The following is a 14,872-nucleotide window of genomic DNA, read 5'->3' on the forward strand; positions in this document are numbered from 1 at the left end:
TGTCACCAATCCTGTTTGTAATATACATGGATCGGATTTCGAGGCGTAGTCGTGGGGGGGGGGGGTCTGCAGTTCGGTGGAGTAAGGATTGCACCACTGCTTTTTGCAGATGATGTGGTTCTGATGGCTTCATCGGTCTGCGACCTTCAGCACTCACTGGATCGGTTCGCAACCGAGTGTGAAGCGGCTGGGATGAGGATCAGCACCTCCAAATCTGAGGCCATGGTTCTCAGCAGGAAACCGATGGACTGTCCACTCCAAGTAGGGAATGAGTCCTTACCCCAAGTGAAGGAGTTCAAGTATCTCGGGGTCTTGTTCTCGAGTGAGGGAACAATGGAGCGTGAGATGGGCCGGAGAATCGGAGCAGCGGGAGCGGTACTGCAGTCGCTTTACCGCACCGTTGTGACGAAAAGGGAGCTGAGTCAGAAGGCAAAGCTCTCTGTCTACCGGGCCATTTTCGTTCCTACCCTCACCTATGGTCATGAAGGATGGGTCATGACCGAAAGAACGAGATCGCGGATACAAGCGGCCGAGATGGGTTTCCTCCGCCGGGTGGCTGGTGTCTCCCTTAGAGATAAGGTGAGAAGTTCGGTCATCAGGGAGGGACTCGGAGTTGAGCCGCTCCTCCTTCGCGTCGAAAGAAGCCAGTTGAGGTGGTTCGGGCACCTAGTTAGGATGCCACCTGGGCGCCTCCCTAGGGAGGTGTTCCAGGCACGTCCAGCTGGGAAGAGACCAAGGGGTAGACCTAGGACCAGGTGGAGGGATTATATCTCTTCGCTGGCCTGGGAGCGCCTTGGGATCCCCCAGTCAGAGCTGGTTGATGTCGCCAGGGAAAAGAAAGTTTGGGGCTCTCTGCTGGAACTGCTACCCCCGCGACCCGACCACGGATAAGCGGGAGAAGATGGATGGAGAAACGGAGCCTCTCTTTTCCTCTCTCCCTCCCTCTCTCTCCTGACAGCCCGTCAGTTTCTCAAGCAGCTCCTGCAGCTCGCTAAACAGAGGGCGGGGCTTCAGGTGATTATACAGAGCTGCGTGTCTCGGTCTGACTCAGCAGCTGATCTGATCTCTCTCTCGCGTCCGGTTAAACTTCACTCGCGTTTATGTCCATATCGATCAGATCCAGCTCTCCTGATCGGCCTTTATAGAGAGCACCGATCAAACTATTAAGAGTGAATATCGACGATAATGACCGGCGGCCGATCTATCGGAGCCTCCCTAATTATTACCAGACATTTTGACCGTCAAGTTTTGAATTTACCGGTTTTTTATCAATTTTACCAGCTAAAAACCGGTAATTACCGGCTAACGGAAACCCTGAGCTGTACATGTCACTTTCTTCTCCAAACATGCGTCAAAGTCAGCATGTGATGTGCATTTCAGTCAAATGTTTTCCTCCATTGTCACAAATTCACAGAATCTGTTTCAACAAGACTTCGCTTGGTTTGAACAGAAATGTATTCTTTCTCTCATTTCCAGGTATCAGTGTTGAGTGTTTTTCCTCTTATCTGTGTGCTGCATCGTTCTTAGTTTCTTGTCAATCATCTGAAACTTACCCGAAGTCTCTTAAACATTCAGAGTTCTGCAAAGTGACGCCTTGTTATTTTAATGCATTTGGCTATGCCTTACCACTGTAGAGATTCATTTGACAATGTACTCTATTGTTTAGTTAAAGGGTCCCTGTTATTCTCATTTTCAGGTTCATATTTTTATTTTGTGCCTCCGACATGTTTCCATGCTTTAATGTTCAAAAAAAATTCTTTATTTTTCTCACACCTCTTTTCACCCTCTGTCTAAAACCAGAGCCCAGTCTGCTCTGATTGGTTAGCTGGCCGTCTCTGTTGTGATTGGTCAACTGCTTAAAGATGTCCCGCCCCTTAGCCTATCACATACAATTTGTTGGAGTGCTATCCAATAGAAGCGCAAGTATTACATGGTGATGTCACTATGTCGCGGAAGTAAACAAAGGAATATTAAATAAATCGGGTCTCATTAATGTTTTAAAATAAATAAATCCTAAAGAAGGGTAACGATTCAAGATTCTCCTTCCTTCTTGGGTTAAATGCACACGGACAATGCACACATGAATCAGCCCTGTGTTGTAAACAAACATCTTACGACATGATAACAAAAATAAGGCATCCTGAAATGGATAATGTGCGGCAACTCTCAAATGAAATGTTTTGATACAGGATGGCTTCCTGATCCACAACCTCTTAGAAAACTGTACCTTGGTCTGGCTGTCAGAAAGTTACAGATAACACCATTACAACTGATAAACACTGTGGAAAATGCTTCTGGTGTCTCCTCTCAACGCGATTGCAGCGGCGATAATTGCAGTAACTAATAGTGTGAGATAGCTCTGGGATCAAAGAGGCCGTCCATCTGTCTGGATGCTCTTTCAGCTCCAGTGGCAGCAAACAAACTGGGGCCTCCCTCACCTGCATGCCGATCCAAACCATTGGGAGGGGAGGGGGTTAGAGGACAGGGGGTGAGGGCTTTCATGTGGGTTGACGTGGAGTTCTCAGCCAAAAGGGCGGCTCTGTTTTCTCCAGTGCTGCCTCAGTGTCTGCTGCTTCTCCTCGCTGATAATAAGGAGAAAGCATGCCTCTGAGTGACACAGGTGAAACCAGAGTCAATTTGTCATAAAGCCCACAGAGAAAGGCTGAGTTGGACAGCTTTTCAACAGCCCTACTAGTGTGTCTTATTTATTAGGCACCGCAGTAATTTGAGCATTTTATTGTGTGTTCGTTTGCACACGCACAAGCATGCTTATTCACATTTCTTTCTGCCTTTGGGAGTGTGCAGGGGAATGTTAGTTTTTTTTACTCAGATGTGGGGAAATGGAGCCAGAAAACGTGCTTTGAAGTAATACATTATTTGTGTGTGTGTGTGTGTGTGTGTGTGTGTGTGTGTGTGTGTGTGTGTGTGTGTGTGTGTGTGTGTGTGTGTGTGTGTGTGTGTGTGTGTGTGTGTGTGTGTGTGTGTGTGTGTGTGTGTGTGTGTGTGTGTGTGTGTGTGTGTGTGTGTGTGTGTGTGTGTGTGTGTGTGTGTGTGTGTGTGTGTGTGTGTGTGTGTGTGTGTGTGTGTGTGTGTGTGTGTGTGTGTGTGTGTGTGTGTGTGTGTGTGTGTGTGTGTGTGTGTGTGTGTGTGTGTGTGTGTGTGTGTGTGTGTGTGACAGACAGGGTGTTGGTGCGGGTCGAAGACCTTTCTCCTGAGAAAGCTGACCAGCTGATTTGGCTGCGTGCCAGAGTCCACACCAGCAGAGCTAAAGGTGAGACCCCCCCCCACCCTCCACCACATCTTTGTTCATCTTTTTTTCAGCTTTGAGATACTTTCTTTGTGCAGAAGACACAAACAGCCAAGATTAGATGACCCCTGTGATAATCCTCGGTGTACAAAGGCAAAATAGCTAAAGCTTCTGCCCTTGGGCAAGCTATACTCTTCACTGCCTTCTCTTCAATAACAAACCACAAAACCCGTTGACTTTGACTTGCTTTTAGATTACATGGTAAGGGAGAGCCCAACATTCTGCTTTTAAAACTAATAGCGAGGCAAACTAGGACTGTGGGTAATCTTTTATTTTCCTTTCTACTTTATTATTTTGTATTATTACTTTTGTATTGTGACTTGTACTGTTGGTAAACGGCTTAGGGAGTGTGTGTGTACATTTGCTTACGTCGGCACTTTTACACCTTGAATTGTACACTGATGTTCGTTAAAATGCACTGTCCCTATCAAATAAACCAAACATAAATTGATTACTCTATTGACTATTTTGCAGATTTGTCGATTTATCTCAACATTGTAAATTCGATCAAAAAAGAAAATCTAATTTAAAATAAACAGCATTGAATAAAATGTAAACAAAGATTAAAGTTGAAAAATTTCAGTTACAGATGGCAATTACAATATGATGACATGAAACATTTAAATAAAAAGGAAGGGGTTGTTATTTTAGTCAGTGCAACTCTAAAAGAAACCCCAGATTTTAATGGTTCCCGAACAATATATAAAAATGTGCTACATGAGAAAGAGAGGAGAAGAACAATCACTATTAATTACACTGACTATTCACAGCAGCCATACTGATATCGATCTCCTCAGGTTGAATAACAGTGAGGTTCAAAAACCACAAAATAACCAGTCGGTGTTTATTACAAAGCTTCATACCAAACTTCCCCCCATCTTCTCCTATATATTCCTCCGTGGGATTGTGCAGATACTCGCAGAGCATTCCTTCCGTGTTAAGCAGAGTTTGACAAGCTGAACCAATCATAGTCAGACTTTGCATGTCACCGCCAACTGGGAGCTGGCATAACCTCCAATTGTCAGGTCCCAGCTACTGGCAGCTATGAAGTGTCTCTATTTGAATACAATGAACCTGTTGAGCCTTGCCAGGTTATTGGATCTCGGTATCAACGCCAAGCTTTTTCTTTTTTTCCTGCTGTGAACTTGTGATTCCAAATAAACCCAAGTCTGAATGATTATCTTTTGGCCCATTTCCTCTCAAGATAACTTCCAGAGTCAAGAGTCACTTCCCCTCCTTCATGTCTTTATTCTCCTGGCTCGCTGTAAGGATGTCCGCGTGAGCAGGACAACATCCTGATTTGGTCTGGGATGAGTTGCATCTGTTGGTGGGATCTTGGCTTTGCTATTATCCCCACCACCCACCCCCTTCTCACAGGCAACAAACATCAAAGTACCTGGGTGGTCTGACTGTCTACTGCCCAGAGTTTTTGTTGGCTAACTTGTTTACACTCTTCCTAGGTGTGTGTTTGCTAGGAAGGTAGCAATCACCCTTTCTCAACACAGTGCTCTTCAAAGAGAATCCTGCGCTCACACACGTTTGACACTTTACCTGTAGACAAGGAATATCCTTCCAGCTGGAGTCACACGTAGACTTCTGACTGAACAAAAGCACATTGCCTCAGAGAGATCTCCCAAGCTTTCATTATGACAAGCATGTCAAGCATGCATAATAGAGATCTTAACATCCCCGCATTTGTTGTTGTTTTGTTTTCAGGCAAGCAATGCTTCTTGGTCCTGCGTCAGCAGCAGTTCAACGTGCAGGCGCTGGTCGCAGTGGGAGATCGTGCCAGCAAGCAGATGGTCAAGTTTGCCGCAAAGTGAGTACCGAGACCGCTCTTCCTGTCAGAGAGGGCGCAAACAATGGTGGGAAAACCCTGGGCCCTAATCGTCCCACCGATCCATGTTCACACATTCTGAGGGTGGAGGGTGGGGGAATCAATCATTTTTCACTCCACAACAAAAGCTGCCTGTTAACATGGCAGGTTACAGCGCTTTTTAATGGAGCGGTTCCTGTCGAGATGGCAAATCCAACAGCTCGGATCAGAGGAGGAGGAAATACTTAAGAGCCAAGCATCATTATTCAAGTTCTCAGCCAAATTGCAGCCCATTACCGTTAGACTGTAAATGAACCTGACTATCAGCGGATATGCACTTTATTAAAAGCACAAAAGGGGGACGGCTGACTTAGTGCCACTTCAGACTGAAATGTGATGTTCACAAGGCTTCAAATATAACATAATTCATGGTATGTGCTAAAACATATATTGCATTCATCAGTATCTGTCTTCCATTGCTATGTGTCCTTGTTAAAGATCATAATTAACATGTATTTCTGAAATGGCAGGTATTGCTTAATTAGGCAAAGGCAACACCCGCTACTGCAATTTGCCACACCATAATAGCAGTTAAGACATTGGATAATGAAGAAGTTGGGCAAGGCATAGTCGTTTTATTTACAAACACATTTCATACACAGGTACAAGGTGCTTAAGCAATGCAGAGATTGCAGCTGTGTTTAAAAAAAGGAGCCTTGCATTAACAAACAGCTATCATAGCCTTAGAGTCTCGCCAAGAGCTGCCATTTATACTGAATATTGAAGTGTCTGCGGTTTCATCCTCCTACAGAATCTTACAAAACTTGCGAAAACAAACAGTTGAGATTGACTTCTAACAGCATATTACTGACTAAGCAAACATCGTTAGGATATGTGAGACTTCCCTTTGTTCTAGACAGTGACCTCATAGCCACGAGGGACTCTTCTCAGCTGATCTTTTGGGAAAAACAATCCCCATTACAGAATACTGGGTTATTAGAGAGCATCTACAACACAATGTATATCACTGTAGTAGTTTTAGAAACATTCAGTTCAGCCAGATTCATTAAAAAGTATGAAAGAATGATGCAAGTAAGTGATGAATGTTGAAGTGTATGTACACACCTGCCTGAGTCTTCGTAAACAAGTCTGAGCTGCTAAATGTCTGAGAAAAATGTGCATAAATTACCATTTTACCACATAATTAAACTCGTGTTTTTGTAAATGAGAACCCAGGAACCCTTCGACAGTTGGTTGCGGCTTACAAGAAAATAAAGCCAAACACCAGGACGTGTTTCTAATGAGGGCGAGGTCACCGGCGCTCAGACCCCAGCTGACCTCTGCCTGAACACGCTGACCCCACTTTGTAAGAAGCGTCAGAATCTCCTGACCACACCGTGGTTCCCCTGCCGCTCAGCTGACTGCTCCCAGACATTTTTACAATTCACTTTCTGTTCCCCCCCACACTAAGCCCAGGCAGAAAAAAGGACCACATTTTCAGCTAGATGTTGTTTAATATTGTAGAAGTGTTTTCTGTATGTCACATGATATTGTGTTAAGGACATCGAACAGACATTTCAATAGATCCTTGAAACTGTTGGATGATTTAATTAAAGTTGCGTGGTTTCTCAATGTGGTTCTGCAAAGTTGTGGTTGGGCAGTTGGATTTGTATGCAACACATTGGCACCACACAGAGCAAGTGAGAGTGATGACATGGTCGTCAAAACATCAGCTGAAACAAAATGGTGAAGTTATGCTACAAGGAAAGTAATGACCAAGAGTTTCAGAGCGTTTAAATGTCATGTGCTTTTTATATGTCAATGGTTAAAAACAGGTGGCACTATCGGGTCCTGTGGCCCCCTTTGTGGCCCCTGTCTGACAAGCCGAGTAAGACCCTGGATTACAAGTAAATCCTCTCATAATCACAAGAGCACTGATGACATTGCTCCGGAAGTCTCCTCTCGCAGATTGTATGTCCAAGTCATCCTCCTCTCACTCACACAATTTAATTAAGTGATCTTCAGGCTCTGCAACCTTTACTCTGCTCAAGTACCTTTTTACAGAGCGACGGGGTGGGGGGGAGAAGGGATATGAGCTGAAACTGGAATAATAAACCTGTCTGAGGGTCTTCGTAGATTTGATACTACCTTGACTTACCGGATTCAATCACAGCTTCTTAAATAATATTTAATTTGAATGACACGTGTTTGAAAAAGAGCAACGACAATAAGTTGACTTATTGATAAGTCAATGGACAGAAAAGAATCTGCAACTATTTTGACAAACCATTCATCTGCAATAACTATTTCAGAGATTGCTGTTTCAAGCATCTGAAGCGTAGAGTTCCTACTTCCTCAGATGTATTTCATAATAAACTGAATATCTTTGTGCTTGTAGACATGTCAAAACATCACATTGGCATTTGAATAACAGGGATGAACCTTTGACACTAGTTTCTGACATTTTATAGACTAAACAATGAATTGCTTCGTCTAGAAAACGATAAAATAATTGTTATTTAAAGCCCTAATTTGAAAGAATCATAGTCTCTGTCGTGTGTGGGATCAGGTTAGCAGCCCTCCACCAAAATAAAATAATAATACATTACATTTATAAAGCGCTTTTGCTGGTGCTCAAAGCGCTTAAAATGTAAGAAGTTTTACAAAAGAAGATTCATCCATATTTAAAAAATAAACATGTTCTCATCTTCCTCCACTGGTATGTAGACGTTTTGGATTGGCCTTTCCTTGTGGATATTTAGAGATGTCTTTCACTCAGGTCAATGGCTTCTCTCCAACATAATGGAGGTGTGTGACATTTCATAGCTGCTGCTCCCTTTGTTTAGAAAGTGCACCTAGAAGACACAATAGCATTGTCTCTTATCCCCTTAACCTTAGTGCAAACGGCCTGTCGGTTTCTCCTGTTTGTTTTATTATTTGTGTGTCTTTGTAGTCATCAGCAGCAAGTGGTCAGAAGTCTTGCAGGATAATGAGAGTTCAAGTAAAGGTAATGGCACTTGTTTGAGGGTCTTTCACCTTTTCAAACTGAACGTCAGTGTAGTGAGCTCTGCTGGCCTCTTGTTTTATTTAGTGATGCATTATTAGCTGAAGTAATGGCCATATGTGTCCTGAAAGCAATCTCTATCCCTCTTTTCTCTTATTTCACTTCTCTGTGTGATATTGTCACCTCGGTCCTGAGACAATCAGTCTGTTTCCGTTAGTGCGCTCCGAATGTGCCGCCGCCGCCAGCCTCACGGCCGTGCAGCAGAGGTTATTAATGTGGGGATTTTTTTATCCAACTGATCTCCTACCAGAGGGGAAGGAATATGTCGACAGCTGTGGTGGGGCTGAAGGGACAGCAGTACCCCAGTGTTCAGTCCCTCATTACTGCTTTTTAATGAGGAGGAGTGAAGGATTACAGCAGGTCTCCCATCTGGCCTCGCACGGCATGACAGTATTGTTCCTCTTATCTCTGATGATGCTCTGGGTTTCATTGAAAAACCTGTGTAGGACGATGTGACAAAATTAGGAATGGGCTCCCTTCACATGCTGTAGTTTGTTTTATACTCTGTATAATGGGGCAATTCTTCACCTCAAGGGCAGCATCAAACTGTTTTTCTTGTTTAGCTAGGTGCTTTCCTGGAGCTGTGAAAGGATGTAAGCTACAACCCTTTTCTCAAAGCTCAGCAATCCCCCTCCACCTCGCCTGTGCATTTACTTGTCTTTCTTGACTGGTAAACAATTAGTAAGGGGAACTATGTGACACTGCACGTTACTTTAACCCTTTGGAGTCCTGGGCTAATTTGGCCGTTTTCGCATACTTTTGATTTGTCTTACTAAACCCCATTAAGAAATGTTTGGCATGTCAATGTTTAAGGACAACCTCACCTATATAACCTGATAGTTATTTCTGTCATTTTGAGATACTATATGAACATATTGGACCCAAAGAAACGTAAAAACAGATTTCGAAAATGATATTATTTTTCATATAGGTAACACAAACATACACAACGAAACCATTTGAAAGCTGGAAATATATACATGGGATGTCACTATGATAATGTGAAAGTTTGATTTAGCTAGCATGAGCCTATATACAAATGTTATGAACAAATAACAGGTCAACAGTGACACAGTAGGCACAACAAAATATTTAAAAGCTTAAATAATGTACATGTGATTTCATTCTGATTAGGGATGCCAGCGATTATTCGAATATTCGCTACAGTCTCCATAATCGAATATTATTTTTAAAAATCGATTTTATTTATATATATTTTTTTATTATTTATGTTTTTTTTTTTTTGGGGGGTCGGTCGAATAATCGATTATTATTCGCCAGGGCTGCCGAATAATCGATTTTGATCATGGTCAGTTTCTGGCAACCCTAATTCTGATATGGCAAAAGTGTTATTATAAATATAATACAAATATATATATATATATACACATTATGTACAAAAATCAGTTTATTCTGTCTTTATTTGTGCCACGCTTCAAAGCGGTTTCTGTCAACTACGACACATGGGCAACATCACAGATTCCTCCTCCTCCATGTCAAAAAACAAGCTTAAAGCTTGACTCACGTTCAGAGTTCTCTTCATCATAGTTGAGTCTTCAAAACTCTAAATCTATCTAACTATATCTAAATTCTCAATGTTTGTCTGTCACTTTACTTCAATCGCAGTCTCCCGCCGCCTCTCTTCGTCTCCCGCCGCCTGTCTTCGTATATCTTCGTCTCTCTCCATTTCCCGCCGTCTCTCTTCGGTTCCTGCCGTCCCTCTTCGTCTCTTTTCGTCTCGCTTCGTATCACTCCGTTTAACTGATTACCTCACCCCCTCCCTGGTAAATACATCCTGTTGAGCAGAATCTACAGTTTCCAGTATTTTCCGTTTCGTAAAATGATAAAATACGGCGAAGATATTAAAATATGTGCTTCCATTATTCATACTTTTGAAATAGTAGTATTAACTTTATATCATCGTATCTCCGTGTTTACTGGGTCTTTTTGCATGAAACAAAGACTGGCATATAGTTTAAAGCCAGTACTTTCGAGAGAAACACACGGCAATGTTTTCCGGACTGTTGTTTTTATGCGGCACCGGCTTGAACAGGTCATGTGATCTGATCACGCCGGCGTGACGGTCGACTCCAAAGGGTTAAACCTTTGTGGAAAAATACGTGGATCTTTAAGTTAAAGGTCTCCTATTATACTCTTTTTCATCAATATATTATAGGTCTCAGACAAAACATGTCTCTGACGTCTTTGGCTCGAAATACCAAACATATCGCACATTATAGCATCCCATAAACCCCTCTGTTTCAGCCCTGTTTCAAAAGTAATGATTCTCTGTCTGTTACTTTAAGGCCCAGAAACTCCGGGCCATCGATAGATGTCTGGCCGTCGACAGGTTTTTATATAAATGGATCAGGACAAGAAGAGAGAGAATTTTTTTTCCTGAAACTTTCAGAATCTCTTTACACAAAGGGGATACATGTTTATGACTACCTCTAAATTGTACTTAAGTACAATTCTACCACTGAATATAATGCATCCTTGTCATTTTTTGTGATGCTGGTTTAATAGTGAAACCCCCTCTTTTTGATAAACAGTAGGGCCTTTTTACCTCTCAAAATCAGTGTGTTTCACAGGATGCATAGATTTTCTAAAATAAAACTGTCCCTTTTTGGAGGGAAAATATATAATGCTGACAGGAATAATTTTAAGGCTGGAGAGTTTACATCGACGTTTTTAAAATTGAGGTGTAACTTCCGGAGCTATTCCATAACAGATTGCCAAATCTCTCTAAAGATAGATACGTGGAAACGTTTTCTACCCTGCAACGGTTAGTTTGAGCTTAACGTAAAGAGACACGCGTTTGTGTTGCAAAGAAGGAGGAAAGCAATTTTATTTAAAAGCCACAAGCTTGTGGTATCTCAACTTTCACTTTTATTGCATTGTTGATTTTTTTTGTATTGAATCTGTGGTGATTTTGGTTATCGTCTCACTATCCCCCCCCCCCCCCCCCCACACTTCACCACCCAAGTGAGACTCACTTAACCATAGCCCTCGCCACCCCCTGCACATCACACCATGAAACATGAATCATCAGTCACGCTTTAATGGAAATATTGTTCTCAGGCAGTTAGCCACCCACACAGATGAGTTTGTTTTCTAAGTGCTATCTGTTGTTTACACGAACCCCCCCCCCCCCCCCCCCCCCCCCCTCCCAACTGTCTCCACCAGCATCACCAAGGAGAGCATCGTAGACGTGGAGGCGTCGGTGAGGAAAGTGGAGCAGAAGATCGAGAGCTGTACCCAGCAGGACGTGGAGCTGCACATCGAGAGGGTGGGCATACTTACACACACACACGCACACACACACACACGCACACGCACATGTTTAATTAGTATACCTTACTAGTTGTAATTAAAGTAGGGTGAGATCACAAAGTTCCCTCTAGTCCCCCCGCCTGATATGTCTCCATTGGACTCCTTTCCCTTACATAATGACATCACTAGGGGTGTAACGGTATACGTACCCGGGCCCTTCGGTTCGGTACACTACACGTGTGTACCGAACGAATATAATGTTAAACGTAAAAAATTGAGAACGTGAACAACTTCTTGGAAGTAATCTCAGGTGCTGCGTCGCAGCATTCAGACATTGTTAGTGCAGCAGATCTGGCCTTTCGGCAAGCAATGTGGACAAGTTCATCTTTCTTTAAAAAAACATGAAAATACAATGACAAGCAACTGTCATAATGCCAAACTGGCTGCTTAGGTACTAGTACAGTACAGTTCAAATACAGATTATTTCAGTTCATCGAAATGCTGCACCTTAATGTTTATTTTTATTATATTTTGTATTTATTTGAGTGAATACATTATTCACAGTTTAATAATAATTAAAAAAACCCAAAAAATATTTTATGTTTTGTGATAATTTTTTCTGCTGTACCGAAAACGTACCGAACCGTGACCTAAAAACCGAGGTACGTACCGAAATGTTTGTGAACCGTTACACCCCTAATCACTAGGTAACATAGGTGCTTCTATTGGCTAGCGCTCCAACACATTAATATAATATGCTAAGGGACAAGACTTCTCTAAGCTGTTGACCAATTACAACACAGTTGGCCAGCGAACCAACCAGAGCTCTAGTTTCAGACACAGGCGGTATGAGACAAATAGACCTTTTTTGAACATTTGTCCTCTTTAATGCTATCAAATGCCACACCACAAACTATAAAAAGAGAGGATAACATACATTTGTAACATGAACAGTATTGTATGGGAGGCGTGTGGAGCAGTGGATAGAGCCTTGGTGTTGGGACCAGGGGGTCACAGGTTCAAACCCCACTGCAGTCAGCATGTCGTTGTGTCCCTGGGCAAGACACTTCACCCCAAATTGCTCCAGTGGGGATTGTCCACAGTATTGAGTATGTAACTCGCATTGGATAAAAGCGTCTAACAAGTGACATGTAATGTAATGTATTGCTTGGTGAATTGTATTACATTTCTTCTTTTTTTATCCACCAACTTTGTATTTTATTTGGCAGCTCGGAAACTCCCTAGATGAGGTTTTAACAGTATATAATACTTCATATTTTAGTTATTGGAGACAAAATATAGGGGACACACTTCATTGTAATGCAGTTAAATGCAACACGATAATTCTCTAGAGTGTCTTGAAAAAGGAAACATTTGTATTGGATGTTTGTTTGTTTTTTATCCACAGACAGTACCTGACAGTTAGCAGAAAACCCACTAGTTTTAACACCTTGTCAGTAACACATAGATGAGGTTTTAACAGATGAAGCTCTCAGTGTCATGACACTTTTACTGTTATACGTTTACTGTATGTGAACTCCAGGTACTTTCCACTGCCAGAACATATGATAGAAACGTCGGTGGTTTGACACCCTCTGAATTTGAATGCTTTTTTATTCTTCCCCCACTCAGATTTTTGTCATCAGCCAGTCGGAGGCTCGTCTCCCCCTGCAGCTGGAGGACGCCGTGAGGCCTGATGGAGAGGGGGAAGAGGTGAGGATGGATGTAGGGCTGGATGAGAGGGGATTCAAACCGGAATCACAATATCTATACTTTAAGTTTTGACAGTTATTTTATTTTACAGTAAATGAATCAAAGAACACATTTAAACATTAGAAGTTAAAGTAAACATTTGCAAAAAAAGAAGAAAATATTTAGATTAACTGGATTAAAGATATGCGCATTGTACTACAATATGTTACAATTTAAAAAAAGTAAAAGTATACATAAAAACATAAATGATGAAAACTAGATTATTGCTCAAAATATGCTGTGTAATAATCCTAAGTGTTATTAGTATTAAACAATGCTGTACCGCAAATTCTCACTCCTGACACTCCAATGCTATTTCCTAATCTGTGCATGCTATGTGAAGTATTAGTGTGCATCCAAGCCTGCGTTCTTCTCAACCAACACACTGCAGTTCCCACTGACTGTTAGACATTAGGGAAGGTGATTAATGCTCTCTTAATGATCCAATATGTAAAGAGAAATTGCAACCATCCACAATTCAAGAGACTTTAAAAGGAATAGTAAGTGGACATACTCAAGGAGAAACGGTTATGCCATTGACACAGCTCAGTCTCAGGTGCTGTTTACACGGGAACCAAACGGGTTGTATCCGCTACTTTTCTCTTTCGTATAGCCCGTTAGTTCACACGAGGCCGTACCGGAACCGCGGAAACGGACTCCTAAAACGATAACGGGTCCCAAGGTGGCTAGATCTGCGGACAGAACGCTCTGGGGGGCCTAACGGCCATACGATCATACGATCATTTCCTGATAACGATGAAGCCATAGCCATACCTCTCCCCACCTCTGCTGCTCACTGCTGTAGCATGGTCAGTAGCTACTGTCAGTGGCTACTGCTACTGCTACTGACCATGCTACAGATGTTAGTGCAAAATCTACAGCTCCTCTACCACAACCATCAGCAACAAGTGGACATGGAGAACTACATGAACTACATGTTGCTAAATCCACCGCGGAGAATAAACAGAAGGGCAGCCTGGCAACCATGCTCGGGGTCTTCTTCGCTGCTTTTGGTGTGTTTTGTGGCGGAAGTACAGCACCACTTACAGGCCCGGCATATATACTACAGTGTCTCCAGCGGGTCGAGCGGTCTCGTGTGAAGGGACACGTTTATTGAGCGTATCCGTGTGATTGGAATACTTTTTGAATATCGAATTCGGTTTGTTTGCGTTCCCGTGTAAATGGGGCCTCAGACTTGACTTAAATAAATAAAAGTCTGACTCCAAATGTTCACTGTAGAAAAACAGTGTCTAATACTCATGATGCAAATAGATAGGTTTGGTCAGACTACACAATGACTGCAACATAATAAACCACTGAGCCTAGACTTATTGTATACTTTACAATGAAAGAAAATTCTCAGCATATCCACAGAATGTTCTGCTCTTCCTAGAGAGAATATTCACAAAGGACAATAAATATTCATGTTTTTGGCAGACACAAGTATTGTGTAGTTAAACCTGGTTAAATAAACAAAATCCAGAGGAGAATGACTCACTCACAGAATGTGATGTTAATCAGTGTAACGTCACCCTGTGAGGTTTAGCCCTCTCCATGCAAACTGTGATTTCCTCACAGTGTTCATAAGAGGCAGGGCTTTTGAATTCCAATCAAGCAAACAATGCTGAATCATTTGGGAGAATCATGATGCATTCAAGAA

The 14,872-nt window shown here is 42.3% G+C and overlaps 1 protein-coding gene across 1 annotated transcript in view; it reads left to right on the forward strand.

Moving 5' to 3' along the window:
* The window catches only part of dars1 (aspartyl-tRNA synthetase 1), a 39,631-nt gene that overhangs the window by 9,700 nt on the left and 15,059 nt on the right, over window positions 1-14,872 (forward strand). The window contains exons 5-8 of the mRNA XM_034109662.2: window positions 3,179-3,271; window positions 5,024-5,126; window positions 11,374-11,476; window positions 13,093-13,173. Of these exons, the coding sequence (XP_033965553.1) occupies window positions 3,179-3,271; window positions 5,024-5,126; window positions 11,374-11,476; window positions 13,093-13,173 (380 nt within the window). The remainder of the gene's footprint in view (window positions 1-3,178; window positions 3,272-5,023; window positions 5,127-11,373; window positions 11,477-13,092; window positions 13,174-14,872) is intronic.

Source organism: Pseudochaenichthys georgianus, chromosome 21 (assembly GCF_902827115.2).
Source record: "Pseudochaenichthys georgianus chromosome 21, fPseGeo1.2, whole genome shotgun sequence".
NCBI lineage: Eukaryota > Metazoa > Chordata > Actinopteri > Perciformes > Channichthyidae > Pseudochaenichthys > Pseudochaenichthys georgianus.